Source organism: Uncinocarpus reesii, genomic scaffold (assembly GCF_000003515.1).
Source record: "Uncinocarpus reesii 1704 scaffold_1 genomic scaffold, whole genome shotgun sequence".
Lineage (NCBI taxonomy): Eukaryota > Fungi > Ascomycota > Eurotiomycetes > Onygenales > Onygenaceae > Uncinocarpus > Uncinocarpus reesii.
In genome coordinates, this window is record NW_003052500.1 from 446,090 (window position 1) to 463,652 (window position 17,563).

Genomic DNA, 17,563 nt, shown 5'->3' on the forward strand with positions numbered 1-17,563 from the left:
AGTGGGTCCCTTACTGCTTACTTTTCTTTCGGTCGCAGCAACCGCAATCGAGGATCTCCTGTACAAGGATGAGAGGGAGCTAAAGTTGTCACGTGGCTGGCCCCCATCCGCACCCCACCGAGAAGGTTTAATTCCGCGCTCGTTCCTCTGGCCCAGCTTGCTAACAAAAATCCTTTCTCTTGCCGCAGGCTGTATCCGAGAAGCTCGGCGACAACTTCAAGCTATTCACTGCTTTCTCTCCGGGAGACCGACAAGAAAGTGTATGTGCAACACCGACTCCGAGAAAACGCCGCCTTGGTCAATGACCTGCTCAAAGACAAGGCCACATTCTACGTCTGTGGAGATGCTGCCAATATGGCTCGTGAAGTCAACGCCATCCTCGCGCAGATCATTTCTGAACAGCGTGGTCTTCCTCCTGAAAAGGGCGAGGAGCTTGTCAAGAACATGCGCAACATGGGAATGTATCAAGAAGATGTGTGGTCATGAGAGGGAGTTACAAGTTCCTTTTTTTGTCGACTTTTTTTCTTTCTATTCCCTTCCCCCCGTTTCCCTTTCGGCCTGAGGAGCGTTCATTTCCCTGCTTGGAGAGAATGCGTCCTCTTCGGTTCAACCCTGTGGGTTCGTTTTACATAGAACTATATGGCGTAGGCATGCACTGCAGCCCTTTCTGTTTACTCAAAACAGCGATTATAATAATGCTTTTTTCCCGCCTTTTATCCTTGGCGAATATGGATCTATCCATATGTTTTGGAATTTTGGTTAATGTTTGCTCGAGTTGGGAGTTTTATTAGACTAGTTACGATTGACGACGAGTGTAAAGAGAGTCATTCAGCCATGTATTCTATAGTTAGTTACAACTGAAAAATCCTGTCTCACATATTCAGTGCCCACTATTATCTCTTTCCAGTAGCCGACAGAAGATGCAAAGATTTTGGCATGCCAAAGATCTAATCACATTAATCCTGCGGTTCCGCGCATCGCCGTTGCGGGCGGCTAGTCTCGGCTAATCCCTCCTGGCTTCGAGGTCTCCGATTTATCCGGACACTGGAAGGAGTTCCGGACATGATTTCATGAAAACCATTTGGCTTGCCTTTGCGTGCGGAATGCATTCTCTTTTTCCTTTGACAGCAACAAGGCCGTTTTATCTCTCTCAGAACTAGTTTTCCCACCAAAATGTCAACTTTGACATGTGGAAGGTCTCTGGAATACTAGTTCACGCTATTCCTATCAAGGGAATAGCAACAACACCCATATCCTGCTTCTGTTCTGCAGCTGGACTTCCAATGCATGATATCTCTTGTTATTGTCATCGCTCCTCCTTTTGAGGAATGGAAGTGCATATAATGTGGCCAAATGGCCATCCTAGTTACCTGGCCTGCACCAGGAAAAGCAGCTCTCATCCTGGAGACAAATGAGGGGGCTGTCATCGGAAATGAAGCTTAACAGAGAATTGCGCCTCTTCTGATAGGCCTCTAGAGCTGACAAGTGAAGTGAAGTGCAGTGTGTTCTGTGGAGGTGTAAATGACTGCTGACTCGCCGTCCAAACTACCAGAATGGGCCAGTTCGTCTCGGCGCAGACTGCCCGGAACACATTCACAGCTGGTGTTCACTGTCAATGGCAGGCATAACACGTCGCCTATTCACACTTTCCATTATCTGGCTACCCCGCCTTCTTCGTCACTGGGCTGTTCTTGTCTGATCTGGCGGTCTTCCTTCCTTGACAACGGCCGCTCTTTCCTACCGCACCCGGCTCCATCTTCACTTCCCTCTTTCGGACGACGAGCTTATTTCAAGTCCATTTCTTCCTCTTCATCCGCCTGCCCTCCTCTGTCTTCCCTATCTACCTCTCCAACATCTCTCCATCGTAGCACTTCTCCCTCGTTTCCCGCTCGTCGAGCTTCGAGTTATCCGCTTCATTTACACTGCTATTCTCTCTATCTCTCTGCTCACTTGTCTATCCATCCTTTGCTACCTCTATTCTGCATTCGCTGATAGTGTGCCCGTCCATTTATATCCATTTCTGCCACGTCAGCTCGTTTCCCAACTCCCATCCTCGAAAGCCCGCTCTCTTCAGTTTCTCGTTCGTCGTCAAGAAGGAGCTTTGTAAGTTATAGCGTTGTGCTTTTCCTTCTAGCGAAGCTAGAATGTCAGGCTGACATGGTCTCCTTTGATAGGTTTGAGGACCTGATCAAGGGCTCAGTTCCCGAGAAATTCGTCTTCGTTGATCTTACGGTAGGTGGTATACTTCTTTTGCTATTATTACTCTTGGAATGGCCTGTCGGCCAATTCAAGTTATCTGCAAAACACCTCCTATAACCTATCTGGCTTGCCTCGTTATTATTATCTACTACCTAATTCTCGTTACTGATTATAGGCATCTTTTATAGTAGGACCCTGGAGCCATGAATCAGCAAAGTCAACCTCAGAACAATATCAACGAGTCTGCCCAACAGCAGGGAAATAGCCTTCTTTATAAGGAAAATGAAATGGGCCATCCGTATATGCCTCAGCAGTGCTATGGCCAGCATCAAAATCCCGCTAATCAAACAAGAGATATGAACGGACTCTCTCAGGCCTTTGCTAGCCTGAACATTCACGGTCAACGTTCAAATTATGGTCCAGCCAAGGGCAGCACCCCGGTTACCTCCGGTGCAAATGGTGATATGTCAGGAATCCATCGTCCCCAGCATGGGCCATTTGTTGTTGTCTCAAACCCGCCAGTGTTTCGGGGCACTATTCCCCCCGTCCATCATTATGGGCAAATCCCGACTGACCAAGCAGGCCCCTTCCAATATGTGCCTGCTAGCGTTTATCCTGGCTTTGTCACCAATGGCCCTTATCCACCTACCTTCTACCCTGGGTACTCTTGGCCAGATGCCCTGAATTCTGAGCATGACCATACCAAAGCCCCCAGAGACTGGTCCCCTGACGAGAAGATTCCCACAAATGGTATTATTGATGGAATTGGGCAGCCTGGGCAGACGGAGTATTATCCTGTCATGGCTTCTGTTCACCGCTCACCAGTTGGCGCTCCAATGTATACCGCCGCTCCCCAAACTCCCGGAGCTTGTTTGTCTTACCAGATGATGAGAGCTGCAGGGGGTTATGTTCTTCAAGATCTCGACGCGTTGGTGAAGCAGGAGCCTCCCATTCCACAAGCCGTGCCTGCCATGTGGACCAACCCATCAGAACTCACTCTTGCAAAGTGCTTGGAAAATCGCGAGGGGATCACCAACGTATATATTCGTGGCTTTCTTCCGGAAACTACAGACGAAATGCTATATGCATATGCTTCGCGATTTGGGAAAATTGATCGATGCAAGGCGATCGTTGACCTTGACACCGGTCTATGCAAGGGGTGAGTGACTTTTGAAATATGATGGTCTTTATAACATTCTAACAGTTGAAAAGGTTTGGCTTTGTGCAGTTCTTTAGCTTTGAGTCGTGTGAAAATTGCATCCGCGGCTTCTTTCATCTTGGATACCAGGCGAGTTTCGCACAAGTACATTTCACCTTCATCGTTCGTAGATAACTTGGTGCTGATATTTTTACAGAAATCTTTTTAACTCTCGCCTCAAAGACTTGGAGGATAAAGCGTCTACCAACATTTACTGCACCAATGTTCCAATTGAATGGGTGGAAGCTGTGAGCCATCCCTCGTGTATACATTTGCCGGAAGCAATACCATTCGAGCCGCCTAAGGCTCCTCGCAGTGTGTGTTAACATGCTCATTTTAGGACCTTCGTCGACATTTTGAACCGTATCGTGTAATATCCGAGAAAATTAGCCGTGACGAAAATACTGGTATCAGTAAGGAGGTTGGTTTCGCAAGGTGAGAACAGATATGGCTTGCCATGCCGGAATTCTTTTCATCCCAGCTAATGCGAATATCTACCTACCAGGTTTGAAACTCGCGAGATTGCGGAAAAGGTTCTGATGGCTTTCCATAATGTTAATGCCAAAGGATGGTGTGAAGCTCATGCTTCGTTTTGCGGACACAAAGGCACAAAAGCAACTGAAACATCAAAGCAACGAGCGTCGAGCTTATCGAGCGGGTGAGTATAGCTACTCAGTTGAAATGGTACAAGGCTCGACTCCTTCGCCCAGCCTCCATCGTTTGCAGCAGGCTGCATCACATTTCAGTCCCAATTCTCAGAGCAGCTACGCTTCGCCGATTGGAGTTGGACAGGTTTGGACTCCTGCAACTTCGATTTCTCCACCGTAAGTTATATCACTCGAATCCAACAGCAAGATTTATCGCTAACATGGTCGTTAGGGGCCCTATGTTGAATAGGTCCGTTAACAGCATGCGCATCAGCTCGTGGCCAGGGCGTGCTGTACTGACTAATATCGAAAATACACCAAGCGCCCGGGGGCGGTTTGTTTCCGCCAGCCGAGGCTCCCTCTCTGCTGGGTCCACGAAGACTGTGATGCCTGTTTCTTCCCTTCAGGGCAGTAAATCTGAAAATTGTAGCCCTCAAAAGGGCAAGGGTATGGCTGATGCTGGCTCGCCCACCCCCTCCGCAAGTGAGATCAGATTTTCCACTCCAAAATCTTGCAACTAAGAACGTTTGGAAAGCATGAAATTGCTCCCTGATACGATGCGTCGTACGACAAAGTTGACTGTCGACTCTAGGCATGAAATACGAACTTATTCCATTTCTTTTTTATATTCGATTGCACATCTCTACCATTCGTATATCTATTGCGTTCGGAGCATTCTCGCGAATGATGTTACCAAGTTATTGCAGTGAACTTACTTATTCCATTTATCAGTTATTCATGTGCATGGTTATGTAAGGGGAAACGGGAAAAGGCGAAAAGTGGCGTTACGACTATTATGATGATATGCTTATGACTTGCCTTATGTATGTACTTGCTCAAATTAGAATCTGGTGGAGTCGATAACAGATTCAGTTGTCTAGATTCTAATCCATAGTCATGTAGAAATACACGATTATTCGGCCACGTTTATCAATGCGTATTTTGCAGTATGCTATTTATTTGAGAATAATAGTGATAACCGAGAAACACAATCCGAATCAAATCTCCGAATCAATCTATCTACAGCAAATGGTCTATTAAGTTTCTATGTCAAAACGCATAGAATGATAGCTCTGTTCTCCCAAAACTATTATCCTTATGATTCTATAGCAAAGAATCATAAAACATATATGTAGACTGCAGCGGCAGGGGGGCGAATTCTAGTGAAACGATGCTGGAGAGTGATCTTTGACTCCTGTCAGTATCTTCCCAGCCTCTCCTCCTGGTCCTCGACCAGCTCGTACGCAGGTCTGAACGATGGACCCTCGTGTGCACGATAGTTTTCTGCGGTAGATCGGCCACTCTCCACCTGCAACTTCGGATTAGGGTGCGTGTCATTTGTTCCCCCCAAACTCGTGTAACCCTGATCATAGAGCGGACAATATTCCACGCCCAGATGCCTAATGAAAGCCCAGATTTCCACATAATGCCAATCAATGACGGGATGGATGCGCATGAAATCGGGCCATCCATGATCCGTACGGTCGAAATGGGTGAGGTTCTCGCCGTGCGGGTCGGTGCGACGGGTCCCGACAAATATGGCCTTGATGCCGGGGTATTTGTGGAGATAGGAGGCGAATGTGTCGCGGAGGGTGGTGTGTGGTGGGTCGGTGGTGTAGCGGGTTAGGGAAAGGTGGTAGATGAGGGAGGAGGAGTCGACGAAGGATTCAACGGCGGGGAACGGGTGGGAGGGGCGGGCGTACATGGCGGGAATGGAGGTGGGCGGATCGTCCGGGGTTTCTATGGGGGCTGTGATAGTGTCGTCTGCATTTCGGATTTTGGGGGGTTCGGCGTTGTCTTTGGCTTGTAGGGGTTTGAGGGGTGAAGGTTCCGGGAGGGGGTGGAGGCTGGCGAGGAATAGAATTAGAAGAACCAGGCAGTCCTTTCCGCCGTTGTAGGAGAGTGAGAGCTCGCGGAGTTTATAGCGTGATAAGGCTTCCCGGACCACGGAGAGAGAGATTCGAGTCTGCTGTTGGACGCGGTACAGGAGGGAGGACGGGTCGTGCGATTCGGCGAGGAAGTTTTGGATTTTTGCGTGGAGGGACGCGGAGACACGGGATAGCGAAGGCAGAGAGGCCTTGTCGCTGGTATGATCGTGGGTGTCTGGATAGCAGGTTGCTGAATCCGGCTTGGATGCTGGGAGAGAAGACCGCGGTTGCGACTGCGGTGCGGCCCCGCGGTTGGGGGCGTGCAATGCGGCGGATAGGCCAGCCATGGGACGTATTGTGTTTCTCCTTTCACTTCAAAGAGCAAGACTGGACGCCGTCTGGCAGATTTATCTTTCTCCAAGGTCGACGACGCCCTTTGGCTTGTTGCCCCGTGCTCCGCGGTTCTCAACCCCGCCAACGACGATGCGACGGCGGCTTTTCTGTGGGATCCGGCGGGAATGTGCGGTAGTTATATAGTAACTATTGGTTAGCTAGTTATTCGATTGAGAATCTAACAGCCACAAAGCAGAAAAGCCTTCAGCGGGAATCAAGAAAGCGTGTGCATCTCAGATGTGCATCCCACCAGAAGCGAACAGAAATGCTGTTGAGCAACTTTGACTTCTCGGCCCGAAAACCGACGACCCGAACTTTTTTGAACGAGAATCAGACTTGCGCTAACTACAATGAATTAATTTACATATTTGAGCTTCAAGCCCAGGGATCTAACGTGCTTCATTTCATAAGTTGGTGGAATATGCAAATACTTTCCGTTACCAGTTGTCAAGTGGTCCTTGTCGGCTTTCAGCAGAAACCCAAGGCTCATCCCTTCTCCAGTCAAGTAGATGCAGTTGCCAGTCTAACACGACTAAAACTCCATGACAGCCCATGTAAACTCATCCACCGTGGTAAAGATCAAGCCCTGCTCCGCTAACTCATCACAAGTTTTGCGGACATCGCTCGTCGACGCATTGAGCATCGACGCCAGTTGCTGTACGTGTAGTCCTTCTCTGCTTTGTAAGGTATTGCTGAGAGCCTCATATAATTTCGTGCCCATGGGCGACAACGCCGGAAGAGGTTTACCAGTGACAGTCATACCCGAGCCTTGGCCCTTCCCAGCTTCGGGTTTGTCTTTATTTGGAGGCGGGCCCCGCGTAAAATAAAGGTGTATCGACGTAGCTTCAAGGAAATGGCAGTGGTATTCATCCATACTCGTCAGAGGCCGAATTACAACCGCTGTGACTGATCGGCGATTGTTGCTATACGAACTCAGCTTCCCCCAGACTTTGACGTATCCATTCGTCACAATTTGGTTCTTGTCGGGCCTTTTTGTCGCGGCGCTATCCGTGTCCATGGGATCTGCCTGCATGCCGTCACTTCGGTCTAACCATCGCTTCACTTCGATCTCGCCCGTCCCATCGTCCAGTTTGTATGTGGTAAAGGTGCTTAGTTGGGAGATATTGCGGACTTGGCCCACGAATGAGACTTGTGTGATTTCTGTATCATCGATCTTGAATTCTGCATCTGTATAGGCTTGCGTTGCGTCGTTTAGCTGCTTAATCGTTACTGGTCGGAGGGACTCCTTGGTGGCTTTCTGCAAAAGACATCGTTCAAGTCAACCACCGCGGGAAACAGGAAAAGGATTTATACGCCATCCTGAGAAAGGCGTCTAAAATACCTTTCCACTCTGACTACTTCCCACTTCATTCATGAAGCCGCCGCCATCTGCGCCGCCCTGGCCATATGAGCCTGAAGGGTATTGGTTGTCGTAGGTGTAATCTAGGAGCCGATTAGCCCATTAACCTTGCATGTATTCCAGGTGCAACATGCCCATAGTAATCTAATATGTGCTTTCAGCCCTGCTTCGCAAAATATATAGCTCAAAGAAAGGCCCAAATTTCTTATCCTGAGCTCGTCTTGAATCGTGTTTTCGACGTGTTTGGGCGCGTCGGTGGATCATGTAACTAAGGTAGTTATGCGGAATTAGGGGAACAATGTTAATCCGAACCCCCGAAAATTCACATTTCGAAAAGGAAGAAGAAGCGAGAGGCAGGAAGACGGAGCGTTGAGAGAGACGGCGGTGCAGCAAGGCAAGCTGGTTAGTTGGTCCGGGTATGGTGCCGTTATCTGTCTAACTAACGCTGTTTTACAGAAATCCCACGGCAGTTCCCAGGTTTTGACCGTACGTGCAGCATAGGGTCCGGAGTGACGCTCCAGGATCCCCCGACTCCATACAAACATGCCGCACCGAGCAGCCTCTCCAGCGATGTCGGAAAATGAGTTCGATATTGCAAAGAGCCTCTTTCAAGATGATGCCGAATCCGATATTGACACCGGACCCCGGAAGCGCAAGGCGCCGCATCCGCTCAATCTCAATGTCATGGCCGACGACCACGACGAGAGAGCCGATAGTGGTTCCGACAATGATGCTGCCTTCATTGCAGCCCACCAAGCGTCGATGAACCGCAAGGCATCCAATCTAAAGGGCCGTACGGTGAAGAAGGGCGGAGGGTTTCAGGCAATGGGCCTCAATGCAACACTTCTCAAATCCATTACCCGCAAAGGCTTTTCGGTTCCAACCCCGATTCAGCGAAAGACGATCCCGCTTGTATTGGATGAGCAAGATGTCGTGGGCATGGCACGGACTGGCTCAGGGAAAACTGCTGCCTTTGTGATCCCAATGATCGAGAAGTTGAAGAGCCACAGTTCGAAAATCGGATCGCGGGCCTTGATCATGTCGCCTTCCAGAGAGCTGGCATTGCAAACACTCAAGGTGGTAAAGGAACTGGGTCGCGGAACAGATCTCAAATGTGTACTCTTGGTTGGTGGTGATAGCTTAGAGGAGCAATTTGGATACATGGCCGGGAACCCAGATATTATCATCGCTACTCCCGGCCGCTTCCTCCATCTCAAGGTTGAAATGAACTTAGACCTGTCCAGTATCAAATATGTTGTGTTTGACGAGGCCGACAGACTGTTTGAGATGGGTTTCGCCGCGCAGCTCACCGAAATTCTTCACGGCCTTCCGCAGTCTCGCCAAACGCTACTATTCTCCGCTACCCTTCCAAAGTCTTTGGTTGAATTTGCACGAGCAGGCTTGCAAGATCCTACACTTGTCCGCCTGGATACAGAAAGTAAAATATCCCCTGACCTTCAGAACGCCTTTTTTACTGTGAAATCGGCCGAGAAAGAAGGCGCACTTCTTCATATCCTCCATAACGTTATCAAAGTCCCTACTGGTGAGACGGAAGCCGGTATACGCGCAAAGGAACAGTCGAGCTCGGGGAAGCACTCGAAGAAAAGGAAGCGTTCAGAGCAGAATAATCCCAGCCCGCAGGAATCACCAACAGAGCACTCCACGATTGTTTTCGTGGCCACAAAACACCACGTTGATTACATAGCTTCCATTCTTCGAGAATCTGGGTTTGCTGTCGCCTACGCATATGGATCTCTCGATCAGACAGCTCGCAAAATTCAAGTAAACAACTTTCGAGCCGGCATCTCGAACATCCTGGTCGTTACCGATGTCGCTGCTCGAGGAATTGATATTCCCGTCCTCGCCAACGTGATCAATTATGATTTTCCTTCTCAGGCAAAAATTTTTGTCCACCGAGTTGGACGAACTGCTCGAGCGGGGCGTAAAGGTTGGAGCTACAGCTTAGTCCGAGATTCAGACGCGCCCTATTTACTCGACTTACAACTATTCCTTGGCCGGCGACTTATTATGGGAAGAAACTCAAAGGAAGCACCGAATTTTGCAGATGATGTTGTTGTTGGAAGCATTGCCCGGGACGGGCTGGCACGGCACTGCGAATGGGTTTCCAAATTGCTAGATGAAGATATCGATATTCAAAGCCAGCGCGAGGTTGCGATGAAAGGAGAAAAGCTCTACATGCGAACCCGCAATTCCGCATCTACAGAAAGTGCCAAACGATCGAAAGATGTTGTTGGTTCTGACGAATGGACAATGCTACATCCACTATTTAACGACGAAGCGAGTCAGATGGAAGTCGAAAGAGAGAAAATGTTGGCCCGTATCGGAGGATATAAGCCGCAAGAAACAATTTTTGAAATCAGTGGCCGACGCGGTGGAAAGGCCGGCGATGATGAAGCTATGGATATGATGAGGAAGATTCGTTCAACTGTGGAAAAAAGGAGAGCCAAAAAGCAAAATGAAAACCAGGCCACAGTTGACGCGGATGGTCCAACCCAGTCTTTTATGCTGGAAGATGAAGATAACGAAGGGGATGATCTTGACGATGATGCCAATGGAGACGATGTGGCTGATATGTCCCTGGCGTCTGACTCTGAACTCGAAGTTACGTTTTCTTACCCATCGGATAAATCCAAAGCAAAGAAGGGAGATTCTGGAAAACAGCCAGCTGGCTCTTCATTCCAGAATCCAGAGTACTTCATGTCCTATACACCTACGTCTCACTCTATGGCTGAAGAACGTGCCTATGGGGTTCATTCCGGTTCCAATAGCAATTTCGTGGAAGCTTCTAGAGACGCAACAATGGATTTATCGCGCGATGAAGCTAATCGCGGCTTTGCGGAGCCTCGTTCTATCATGCGATGGGATAAACGCCACAAGAAATACGTCTCACGTCAAAATGATGAAGACGGTTCCAAGGGAGCGCTTCTCGTCAGGGGCGAGAGTGGAGCTAAGATTGCGGCAAGCTTCCGTAGCGGCCGCTTCGACGCATGGAAGAAATCAAAGCGTCTTGGACGCATGCCACGGGTAGGTGAAGCAGAGACCCCAGGTTTGTCGTCTACGGTGCCAGCAGGAGGGAAGCGGTTCAGGCACAATAAGCAACAGGCCCCCAAGACGGCTGATAAGTATAGAGGTGATTACGAGAAGAAAATAAAGAAGCAGAGCGAGCTGCAGAAGCAACAAGCTGAGGCAGGAATGTTGCAATTTGGATCCAAAGGGGGTACCAAGAAGGTCAAGAGCGAGATCAGGAGTGTGGATGATGTGAGGAAAGCAAGAGTGGTGAAGGAGAAGCGGAGGGAGAAGAATGCCAGGCCGTCGAAAAAGTGGAAGGGAAAGTGATTGCATTCCGCTCTCCATCGTCTCTGTGCTTGTCCTTCTGTCTATGGTGATGCATTGCATCCGGCCATGGTTCAATTTTGTTTGATATTTTGGAGTTACACAAGTACACTTATCTGAGCATCGATCCAGAGACGGAAATACAGCGTACAATGATACCAATTGCTACAGAGGTCTTGACTATCTCTAAATCTTCAGCTAATAATAGTTGAAAACTGAGGAGAGCCGTTTGTGATACACAGAAGCCTCTCGCTTATCCAGCAACTCGTGTCTGCGAGAGAAGGCCGAGGGCGCTGATCACCAGCGTCTCAGCAATAATGGTGATACGGCCCAAGTCGAGACAACTCCCATAGCATGCCGATCTCTAACTACACAACTTGCAGGATGCATCTTAACGTCTGCCATATAGGGACTCTGTGATCATGAGCGTTCAACCTTCAAAGTTTGCACGCTTGCGAGCCTCATGCTTTCTGCTCCCTCAATCCCCAACCGCTCTCGTAACTCATATCCATTACTTTCGAGCCCTGCATGATTCCATCTCACCATGCGAGAATTTGACTTTGATCGCCATAAGCACAGTCCGGGCTCACCTTGTTCGATGTTCCATCTTCGAACACGCCGTCCTCCCAGTCTCAGGAATCGTGGCAGAAACTCCCCCAACAAAGCTCCCTTTTTAATTTTCCGCACGAGCTGCCCCCAGCCCAGAGAGCTCTTCGGTGGCAGGATTCCACGCCTCACGCGCCCAATCGACAAGGTACAAGGGCGATGAGTGTTCCGAATCCCCCGTGGCTCAAGGAAGGGTATTGTTCAACTCTTGTTATCTATTTGTGAATTTTACAATGAAAACAATGTTTTTGCCCACGCAAAGTTAAAAGGCTAGTTTCTCATGTCGTCCGTTGAGAGCATATCTCGAACTCTTGAATGGCCAATCCTTGTGAGGGATTGGCTTTCGAACCTCGGCTTGAAATTCGCAAATTTCTTCAGTAACTAACTCACGAGCTAACTAGGGACATGTCGTAAAAGGGTCCTGTCGGCAGCCTTGTTGCAGAGTCTAACCCGTGCCCCTATGCTCAAGGCTTAAGACGTCGATGTGGCCTCGAAAATGTCTCTCGTCTCTTCGCACCTCACTGCCGCCAAAATAATACCTGCAAATTGCCTCAATTTGCCTGAGATTGTTTTGATTCTGCCCAACATCTATCCTTCTTTCCGGTTACGCTCGGAAAGCCAGGACTCACCGTAATATCGTATAGGCTGGATATTGCCTATGTGTCCCCGGAGGACTCTACCGGGCAAATATTCTCCGCAGGCAAGAAATTGGTATACCGTGCGCCTCAATGATTTTGAGCAGAAAAAATGATATCCTTGCCCTCCTGCAGAAACATGCAATATTTGATTTGTCTGTTAAGGACTCATATTATTACTACTTCTTATTAAACACCTGTGGTTGGGGGAGAGGAGAGGTTCGTTGCTGGATATCCGATGCTACTCCAGGTCACGCTTGACCAGGGCTTCACATCGCTGCATGCATACGAGCCATGGCGCTGATTGTGTTTGGCGTCCATGACTCCACGAGAGCCTCTGGTCCACAGGGAAGAAAGCGGGTGATCGATGACTAGCTGTGCATCAAAAGGAAATGGGATATTTGCTTTTTCCGGAACTTTTTCCTTTTTTTTTTTCTTTTTCTCCTCTTTTTTTTTTTTGCTTTTCCAACTTGAAGGGTCCGAGTTGGTTTACATTATTTCTGGTCCAGCCTGGAAGTACGGCACGTTTTCACACTGCCAACGGGTAACTATGAATAATAAAAGTGTGTGGGAACCGGTTCGTTCGGGAGAGAGGAAAAATATCACCGTTATTAGCAAGTCTCCCTGAACAAAATTTTAACCCATGTCGAACCCGACCCTGCAATCTTGTTCTGATCGTGCATAGATAATATACTGCGAGAGATGACCACACATGTTTCTTCTTTTGGCAAACTGCTCTGCAAGCCAGTGATAATTCGACAGGGCTAATGTGGTCTGGTTTACAATTTCAGCACCGACGCCGGAGCACTTCCCGGCTACTTCTGATTTCATTCCTGAAGGAACATGGACAGGACGGGCCACGATGGGGGAATTTTTTGCGTGGGACGAGGGGAATGCCGGTTAAAATGGAGAGATGCGCATACCCCGGACTTTGAGATTCTCGATACAACCGACCGTATCACGAATCCTCAGCATATGACGAGAGAATATCTCCGTCGATAATTCGCCCCAGATACGGTATACGACTCTCCCACCTTGCGCTCGAAAATGGTTGCCTTTGCACGACGACGGGCGAGTAATTGCCAGGGTTTCCTCGATAGGAATGGAGATAAAAAGCAGAGGAGACCATGCGAGAAAACCCAACAATATAACAGAGTTGCGATCAGACCGCTTCCGAAGAGGAGGTTCCTGGGGGGCATTTCTCCATACTTACCACATCTTTTCCCCCATGACATCAGACAAATTGGAAAGATCATCATTCTTCAATCATTTCTTCAGTCGTCTTTAAAACCTCGCTCGCTTCCCATTTTCCGGGGTTCTGGCTCAAAAGAGACCATTTGCAGTTAACAGTTTCCAAAAAAAGTGTCATCAAGGCTATAATTTTCGATTCACGAGAGGGGGATTTTGTGCTCCGATTTAGAACAACCGGCTCATCGGACCAGTAGCTGGACGAATTGCGAACGGGACTGTATCGGACGCCATGCTCGCACTCACCGCATGCACTTGGACAAGGCGTACTTTTTGGGCTCAATGCAGAAATGTAAGGACACACGTGTAATGCACCAGTTGTCGAGAAATGGCGGTTCACGGGGGCTCATTTCCAGATGGATTTTCTTTCATAACAGGCAAGAAACAGAAACTTGTTTATTTGGGGGTTTTCAGCCACCTTGATTTTTGTTTTTCATGCTCCGTATTCTTGTTCTTTGCAGTTCATTTTCGAAACCAAGACGTGGTTGAAACAGCATGGGAAATTCCCTTTTGACAAAACGTTTCGGCTCGAAACTCGAGCTTGGGGTCGTTGAACTGCCATCTGCTCCTTCGAGCGATATCAGGGACGATCTTAACTAAAAAGGCCATCCAAATTGAACGATCATATAGACGGTTTATTTTAATTCTCAACATGAATTGTCTGGATTGAATTATGAACTCGAGACAGAAAGGATTCTCGAGTTCAGTACGAGCACAGGGTTCGAGATCTCGTTTCAAATTCCCTTGGATCGACGCACACTCTAGACGCAAATGCTACCTCCCGGTGCCGAAATGGGACCCAACACTATCAGGGCCGGCCTGCGTCTACTTTCTTGATATACCGGCGATCCCGTAATTTGAAGCTTGGTGAATCCACAAAAGGTTCGTTGGATTATTGAAAAAGCTTGTTGTTTGTTGGTTTACATATCATCCATCAGTTAGCAAGAAGGCTCAGCAAACTCTCGAGATAATCACTAGTTTGTTCTCTGCTGTGGTGCATGCTGCCAAGGATTAAGAGGAATATCATATGCATAAGATCTCCCAATCCCAGATGAGCTTCGGCATTAAACGTATCAGGCCCACCAGAAAAAAATTCTGGGGGCCACCAATAATCATAGCCGGCTGGCGGAATTGAGCAAGTTTCAATTGCTAAACCCACACCAACCCGGAAGGATCCCTGGGCAACAGGTATAATCCCTCCAGCAAGATTTTCATCTGAAGCCTGAATATCGTGGAGAATGCTCAGCGGTCGTCTCCGCACACGGAGGATTTATTTTGTCAAAGCGTTTTGAATGGCCAACACACGTGTGCAGCATGTGTACGTGCCACGATGTAACAGCCGACAGGCAACCTACAAGGCGCATGTGTACATGGTCGTGGTACCGTCTTGCCAGGTCAGCATCAAGTACAACGTCCACATTCCCCCCTTTTTTGTCAATTGAGGACTTGCAGGCAAAATAGACTCCGGTATGGAGGACAATACTCCCCTTCTAGGCCCGGTATTATCCAGGCGAACCTCGACCAGGCGAGGAGGCGAACAGAGACATGTTACGCCACCACATTTTGATATTGTAAAAGTTTGCTTTAGGTTTGAAGCAAGTGGGAAACCAAGGCATGATGCAGTGAGATGGGTTGGCACGGAGATTAATCCTCTTAAGTCAAGCCACATAGGGTATAGGTTTGATAGCACTGTGCAGATATACCACATGGGACAGGGATATACCGCTTCGTGGCCAAGAACCTCACCATCGATGTCAGTGCTCACTAAACAATATTGCGAGGCAGGGGTACGCATCGTGGCATTTCAGAAAGGAGGACGTGGGTAATGCAGGAGGGACAATTTGTTCACGAATAATAACGAACTAACCGGCCAGTGAGTCCCCAGGTCCCTCGTCAGGCCAGGGCAGCCTGGGAGTGTCCAGTCGACAAAAGCTTGCAGAACTCGTTCGGCATTTTCCACCACTTAGAGGGAAGTGATAAGTGTGGGAGCGGGTCGAAGAGGTGCTGCAATGCAGGCCTCAGAAAGTGTGTCCCCTGGCCGTTGCTGTACCCCATATTATCGAAGCGGAGAGGGCATGGTCAATGCTCGGTTCGTCATTCCAGGGCGCCTGGTTGCAGAGCCCGCTCGAGGGCTCTTCATCGTTTCTGTCTTGGCTGTAATGTAGTTTTTATGTGCTCTTGAGAGATGTTTGGGAGGAGCAGGGCCGTTACTGGTGATCTGAGTATCTCGAGGTTGATTCTGATGGAACAACTGTCGCTTGCAGCTTTGACGGGTAGACGACTTGGATAAGGATTGTGGCAATCCTTTCATCCAAGGCACTATGGCGGAGCGGTCTAACGCGCCAGACTAGAAATCTGGTTCCTTCGGGAGCGCTGGTTCGAATCCAGCTGGTGTCGGTTTTATTTTTTATTTCTCGATTTCTACTCTAACGAACCGCACCTCCGATCTCGAGAACCATGACTGCGCACCGCAATGAGGATTCTCTTCAATGTTCTCAAGATCCCATCTGGCACTGCCAAGGGCTTTACCTTGTAGTAGATCTGAGTAACAGCGCAGGCATTCCCTTGATGACGTCTGAGTTACTTTCCTCCTGCTCTGAAAGCCCCAGAGTACTCCCTACTATTAAGGTGATGATTCCAAGTGAGAACCTCACTTCCTGGATACCTGCCTTTTCGAGTTGGTGGAAGGTTTGCTTGAGAAAGCTTTTCGGCTCGTGATTATAGCAGATGCCCACCACGAGGGCTAGAAGCCCGCTAGGAATGTTCCAGGAGAATAAAATCATTATTTAATAATCTCAAGAGAACGGCCGCCGATCCCCCAGATTTTGTGAAGAGCATGAACGGAAATTGTGGAGTTGTCAACGAAAGAGCTTGGGACTCCATGGTTTTGCAAATTGCTGGCCAGAGGAGCCGTAGCGCCAATAGTAATAACCCAGGCATTATTATTTGATGACCAATCCACCACTGGAAATGACGCTGAGGCTAATCAAACCCCCTCCGATTCACATACCTCTTACCTCGTTGGCCACATCCAAGTGCGGTGCGAGGGAGGGGGGGGGCAAGGTTGATGCGCGAATCGTGGAGGCGGTCAATAATACTACCCTCAGCGAGATCTTTCCCTCGCCCGCAACTTTGCATCTGACCGAATCATGTGTGAAGGCGGTTCTTGCTCCTAGGTAGGATCGAAAGAGTGTCTGCTAGTGTCGATCATTGGGCTAGCTGGGCTTGTCCTTCCCCACTTCCACCTGGCCTGGCCCCTGGGGGTCTCGTGCTTCCCTCCTGGAAGATTCCGAAGACTGTGAAACTCAAACCGTGCTGGACCGGAGGGAGACGCGGCAAAGAAACAAAAGGGCCGTTTGCAGAAACGTCCTATGTAACCCTTTTCAACATGCAAGGACGATGTATTTTGACCTTCATCCTCGAGAAGTATGCCTGCGACGCATGTTCCCAAAGCTAGCTGTGAGACAAGGTCCTGCCTGACCTGAACTGGTTTTCCGAGCGTGAGATTTATTGATGGAGCCCATTGCTCGCCCATCAGCCAAATAGTCAGGGAATGTGGTGCACGGTTACGATTGACCTCGTATCGAGATTATTGTGTTTATCAAGTGCAATGGTGGAGCGCGAAGGAAACAGTTGTAGGCCCGGGCTCCAACCCAGCGCTGTTTTTTGTTGAAACACTGGGAATTCAGCAAAGATAATTAACTCTGGGAACATTGTCAGTTTCGGATTGCGGGGTCGGGGAGAATTATGTAGCTCCCAGTTGAAATGGCAATAATGGTGGTGATATTGCCTGAGGAACAGTGCTCAAATGGTGGCAAGCCATTTTTTCAATTGGCTAGAAATCATCTGGGAAAAAGGGACTTGCCCATGGATGGCCGGGGTTCGCTTTCTTTTGCTCTCTCCGCGGCTCGCAGAATGGCAAGTTCGCGGCGGCCATTGAGCGTCCGCGAGACGCTGCTTGAGTGCAATTGTTGTAATCGCAGGTCACCTGTGGCAGTCTCTGGATTTCAAGAAGGGATCTCACAGCAAGCAAGAAATAAAAAGCTCCACAGGAA

The 17,563-nt window shown here is 48.8% G+C and overlaps 6 protein-coding genes and 1 non-coding gene across 7 annotated transcripts in view; 4 read left to right on the forward strand and 3 right to left on the reverse strand.

Annotated features, from left to right (window-relative positions):
* UREG_00312 (uncharacterized protein) overlaps positions 1–486 on the forward strand; it is a gene marked incomplete at both ends in the record, with an annotated part of 2,221 nt that extends 1,735 nt beyond the window's left edge. The window contains 2 exons of the mRNA XM_002540753.1: positions 189–260; positions 322–486. Coding sequence (XP_002540799.1) covers positions 189–260; positions 322–486 — 237 coding nt within the window. The remainder of the gene's footprint in view (positions 1–188; positions 261–321) is intronic.
* A 1,671-nt stretch (positions 487–2,157) lies between these two features.
* On the forward strand, positions 2,158–4,059 carry UREG_00313 (uncharacterized protein; the record flags this gene model as incomplete). The annotated part of the gene is made up of 5 exons (XM_002540754.1): positions 2,158–2,232; positions 2,391–3,358; positions 3,555–3,714; positions 3,738–3,832; positions 3,903–4,059. The coding sequence occupies 5 exons, from the start codon at positions 2,158–2,160 to the stop codon at positions 4,057–4,059; spliced, it is 1,455 nt and encodes a 484-aa protein (XP_002540800.1).
* A 1,183-nt stretch (positions 4,060–5,242) lies between these two features.
* UREG_00314 (uncharacterized protein) lies at positions 5,243–6,259 on the reverse strand (the record flags this gene model as incomplete). Its single annotated transcript, XM_002540755.1, has 1 exon — positions 5,243–6,259. One exon carries the CDS (start codon positions 6,257–6,259, stop codon positions 5,243–5,245), a length of 1,017 nt encoding a protein of 338 aa, XP_002540801.1.
* Positions 6,260–6,837: 578 nt separating this feature from the next.
* UREG_00315 (uncharacterized protein) lies at positions 6,838–7,680 on the reverse strand (the record flags this gene model as incomplete). Its single annotated transcript, XM_002540756.1, has 2 exons — positions 6,838–7,563; positions 7,648–7,680. 2 exons carry the CDS (start codon positions 7,678–7,680, stop codon positions 6,838–6,840), a joined length of 759 nt encoding a protein of 252 aa, XP_002540802.1.
* A 528-nt stretch (positions 7,681–8,208) lies between these two features.
* On the forward strand, positions 8,209–11,022 carry UREG_00316 (uncharacterized protein; the record flags this gene model as incomplete). Its single annotated transcript, XM_002540757.1, has 1 exon — positions 8,209–11,022. The coding sequence occupies one exon, from the start codon at positions 8,209–8,211 to the stop codon at positions 11,020–11,022; it is 2,814 nt and encodes a 937-aa protein (XP_002540803.1).
* A 4,693-nt stretch (positions 11,023–15,715) lies between these two features.
* UREG_00317 (uncharacterized protein) lies at positions 15,716–16,291 on the reverse strand (the record flags this gene model as incomplete). The annotated part of the gene is made up of 2 exons (XM_002540758.1): positions 15,716–15,896; positions 16,038–16,291. 2 exons carry the CDS (start codon positions 16,289–16,291, stop codon positions 15,716–15,718), a joined length of 435 nt encoding a protein of 144 aa, XP_002540804.1.
* UREG_07998 lies at positions 15,824–15,905 on the forward strand. The gene has a single exon. It is a non-coding gene; the product is annotated as a tRNA-Ser (tRNA).
* Positions 16,292–17,563: the final 1,272 nt, after the last annotated feature.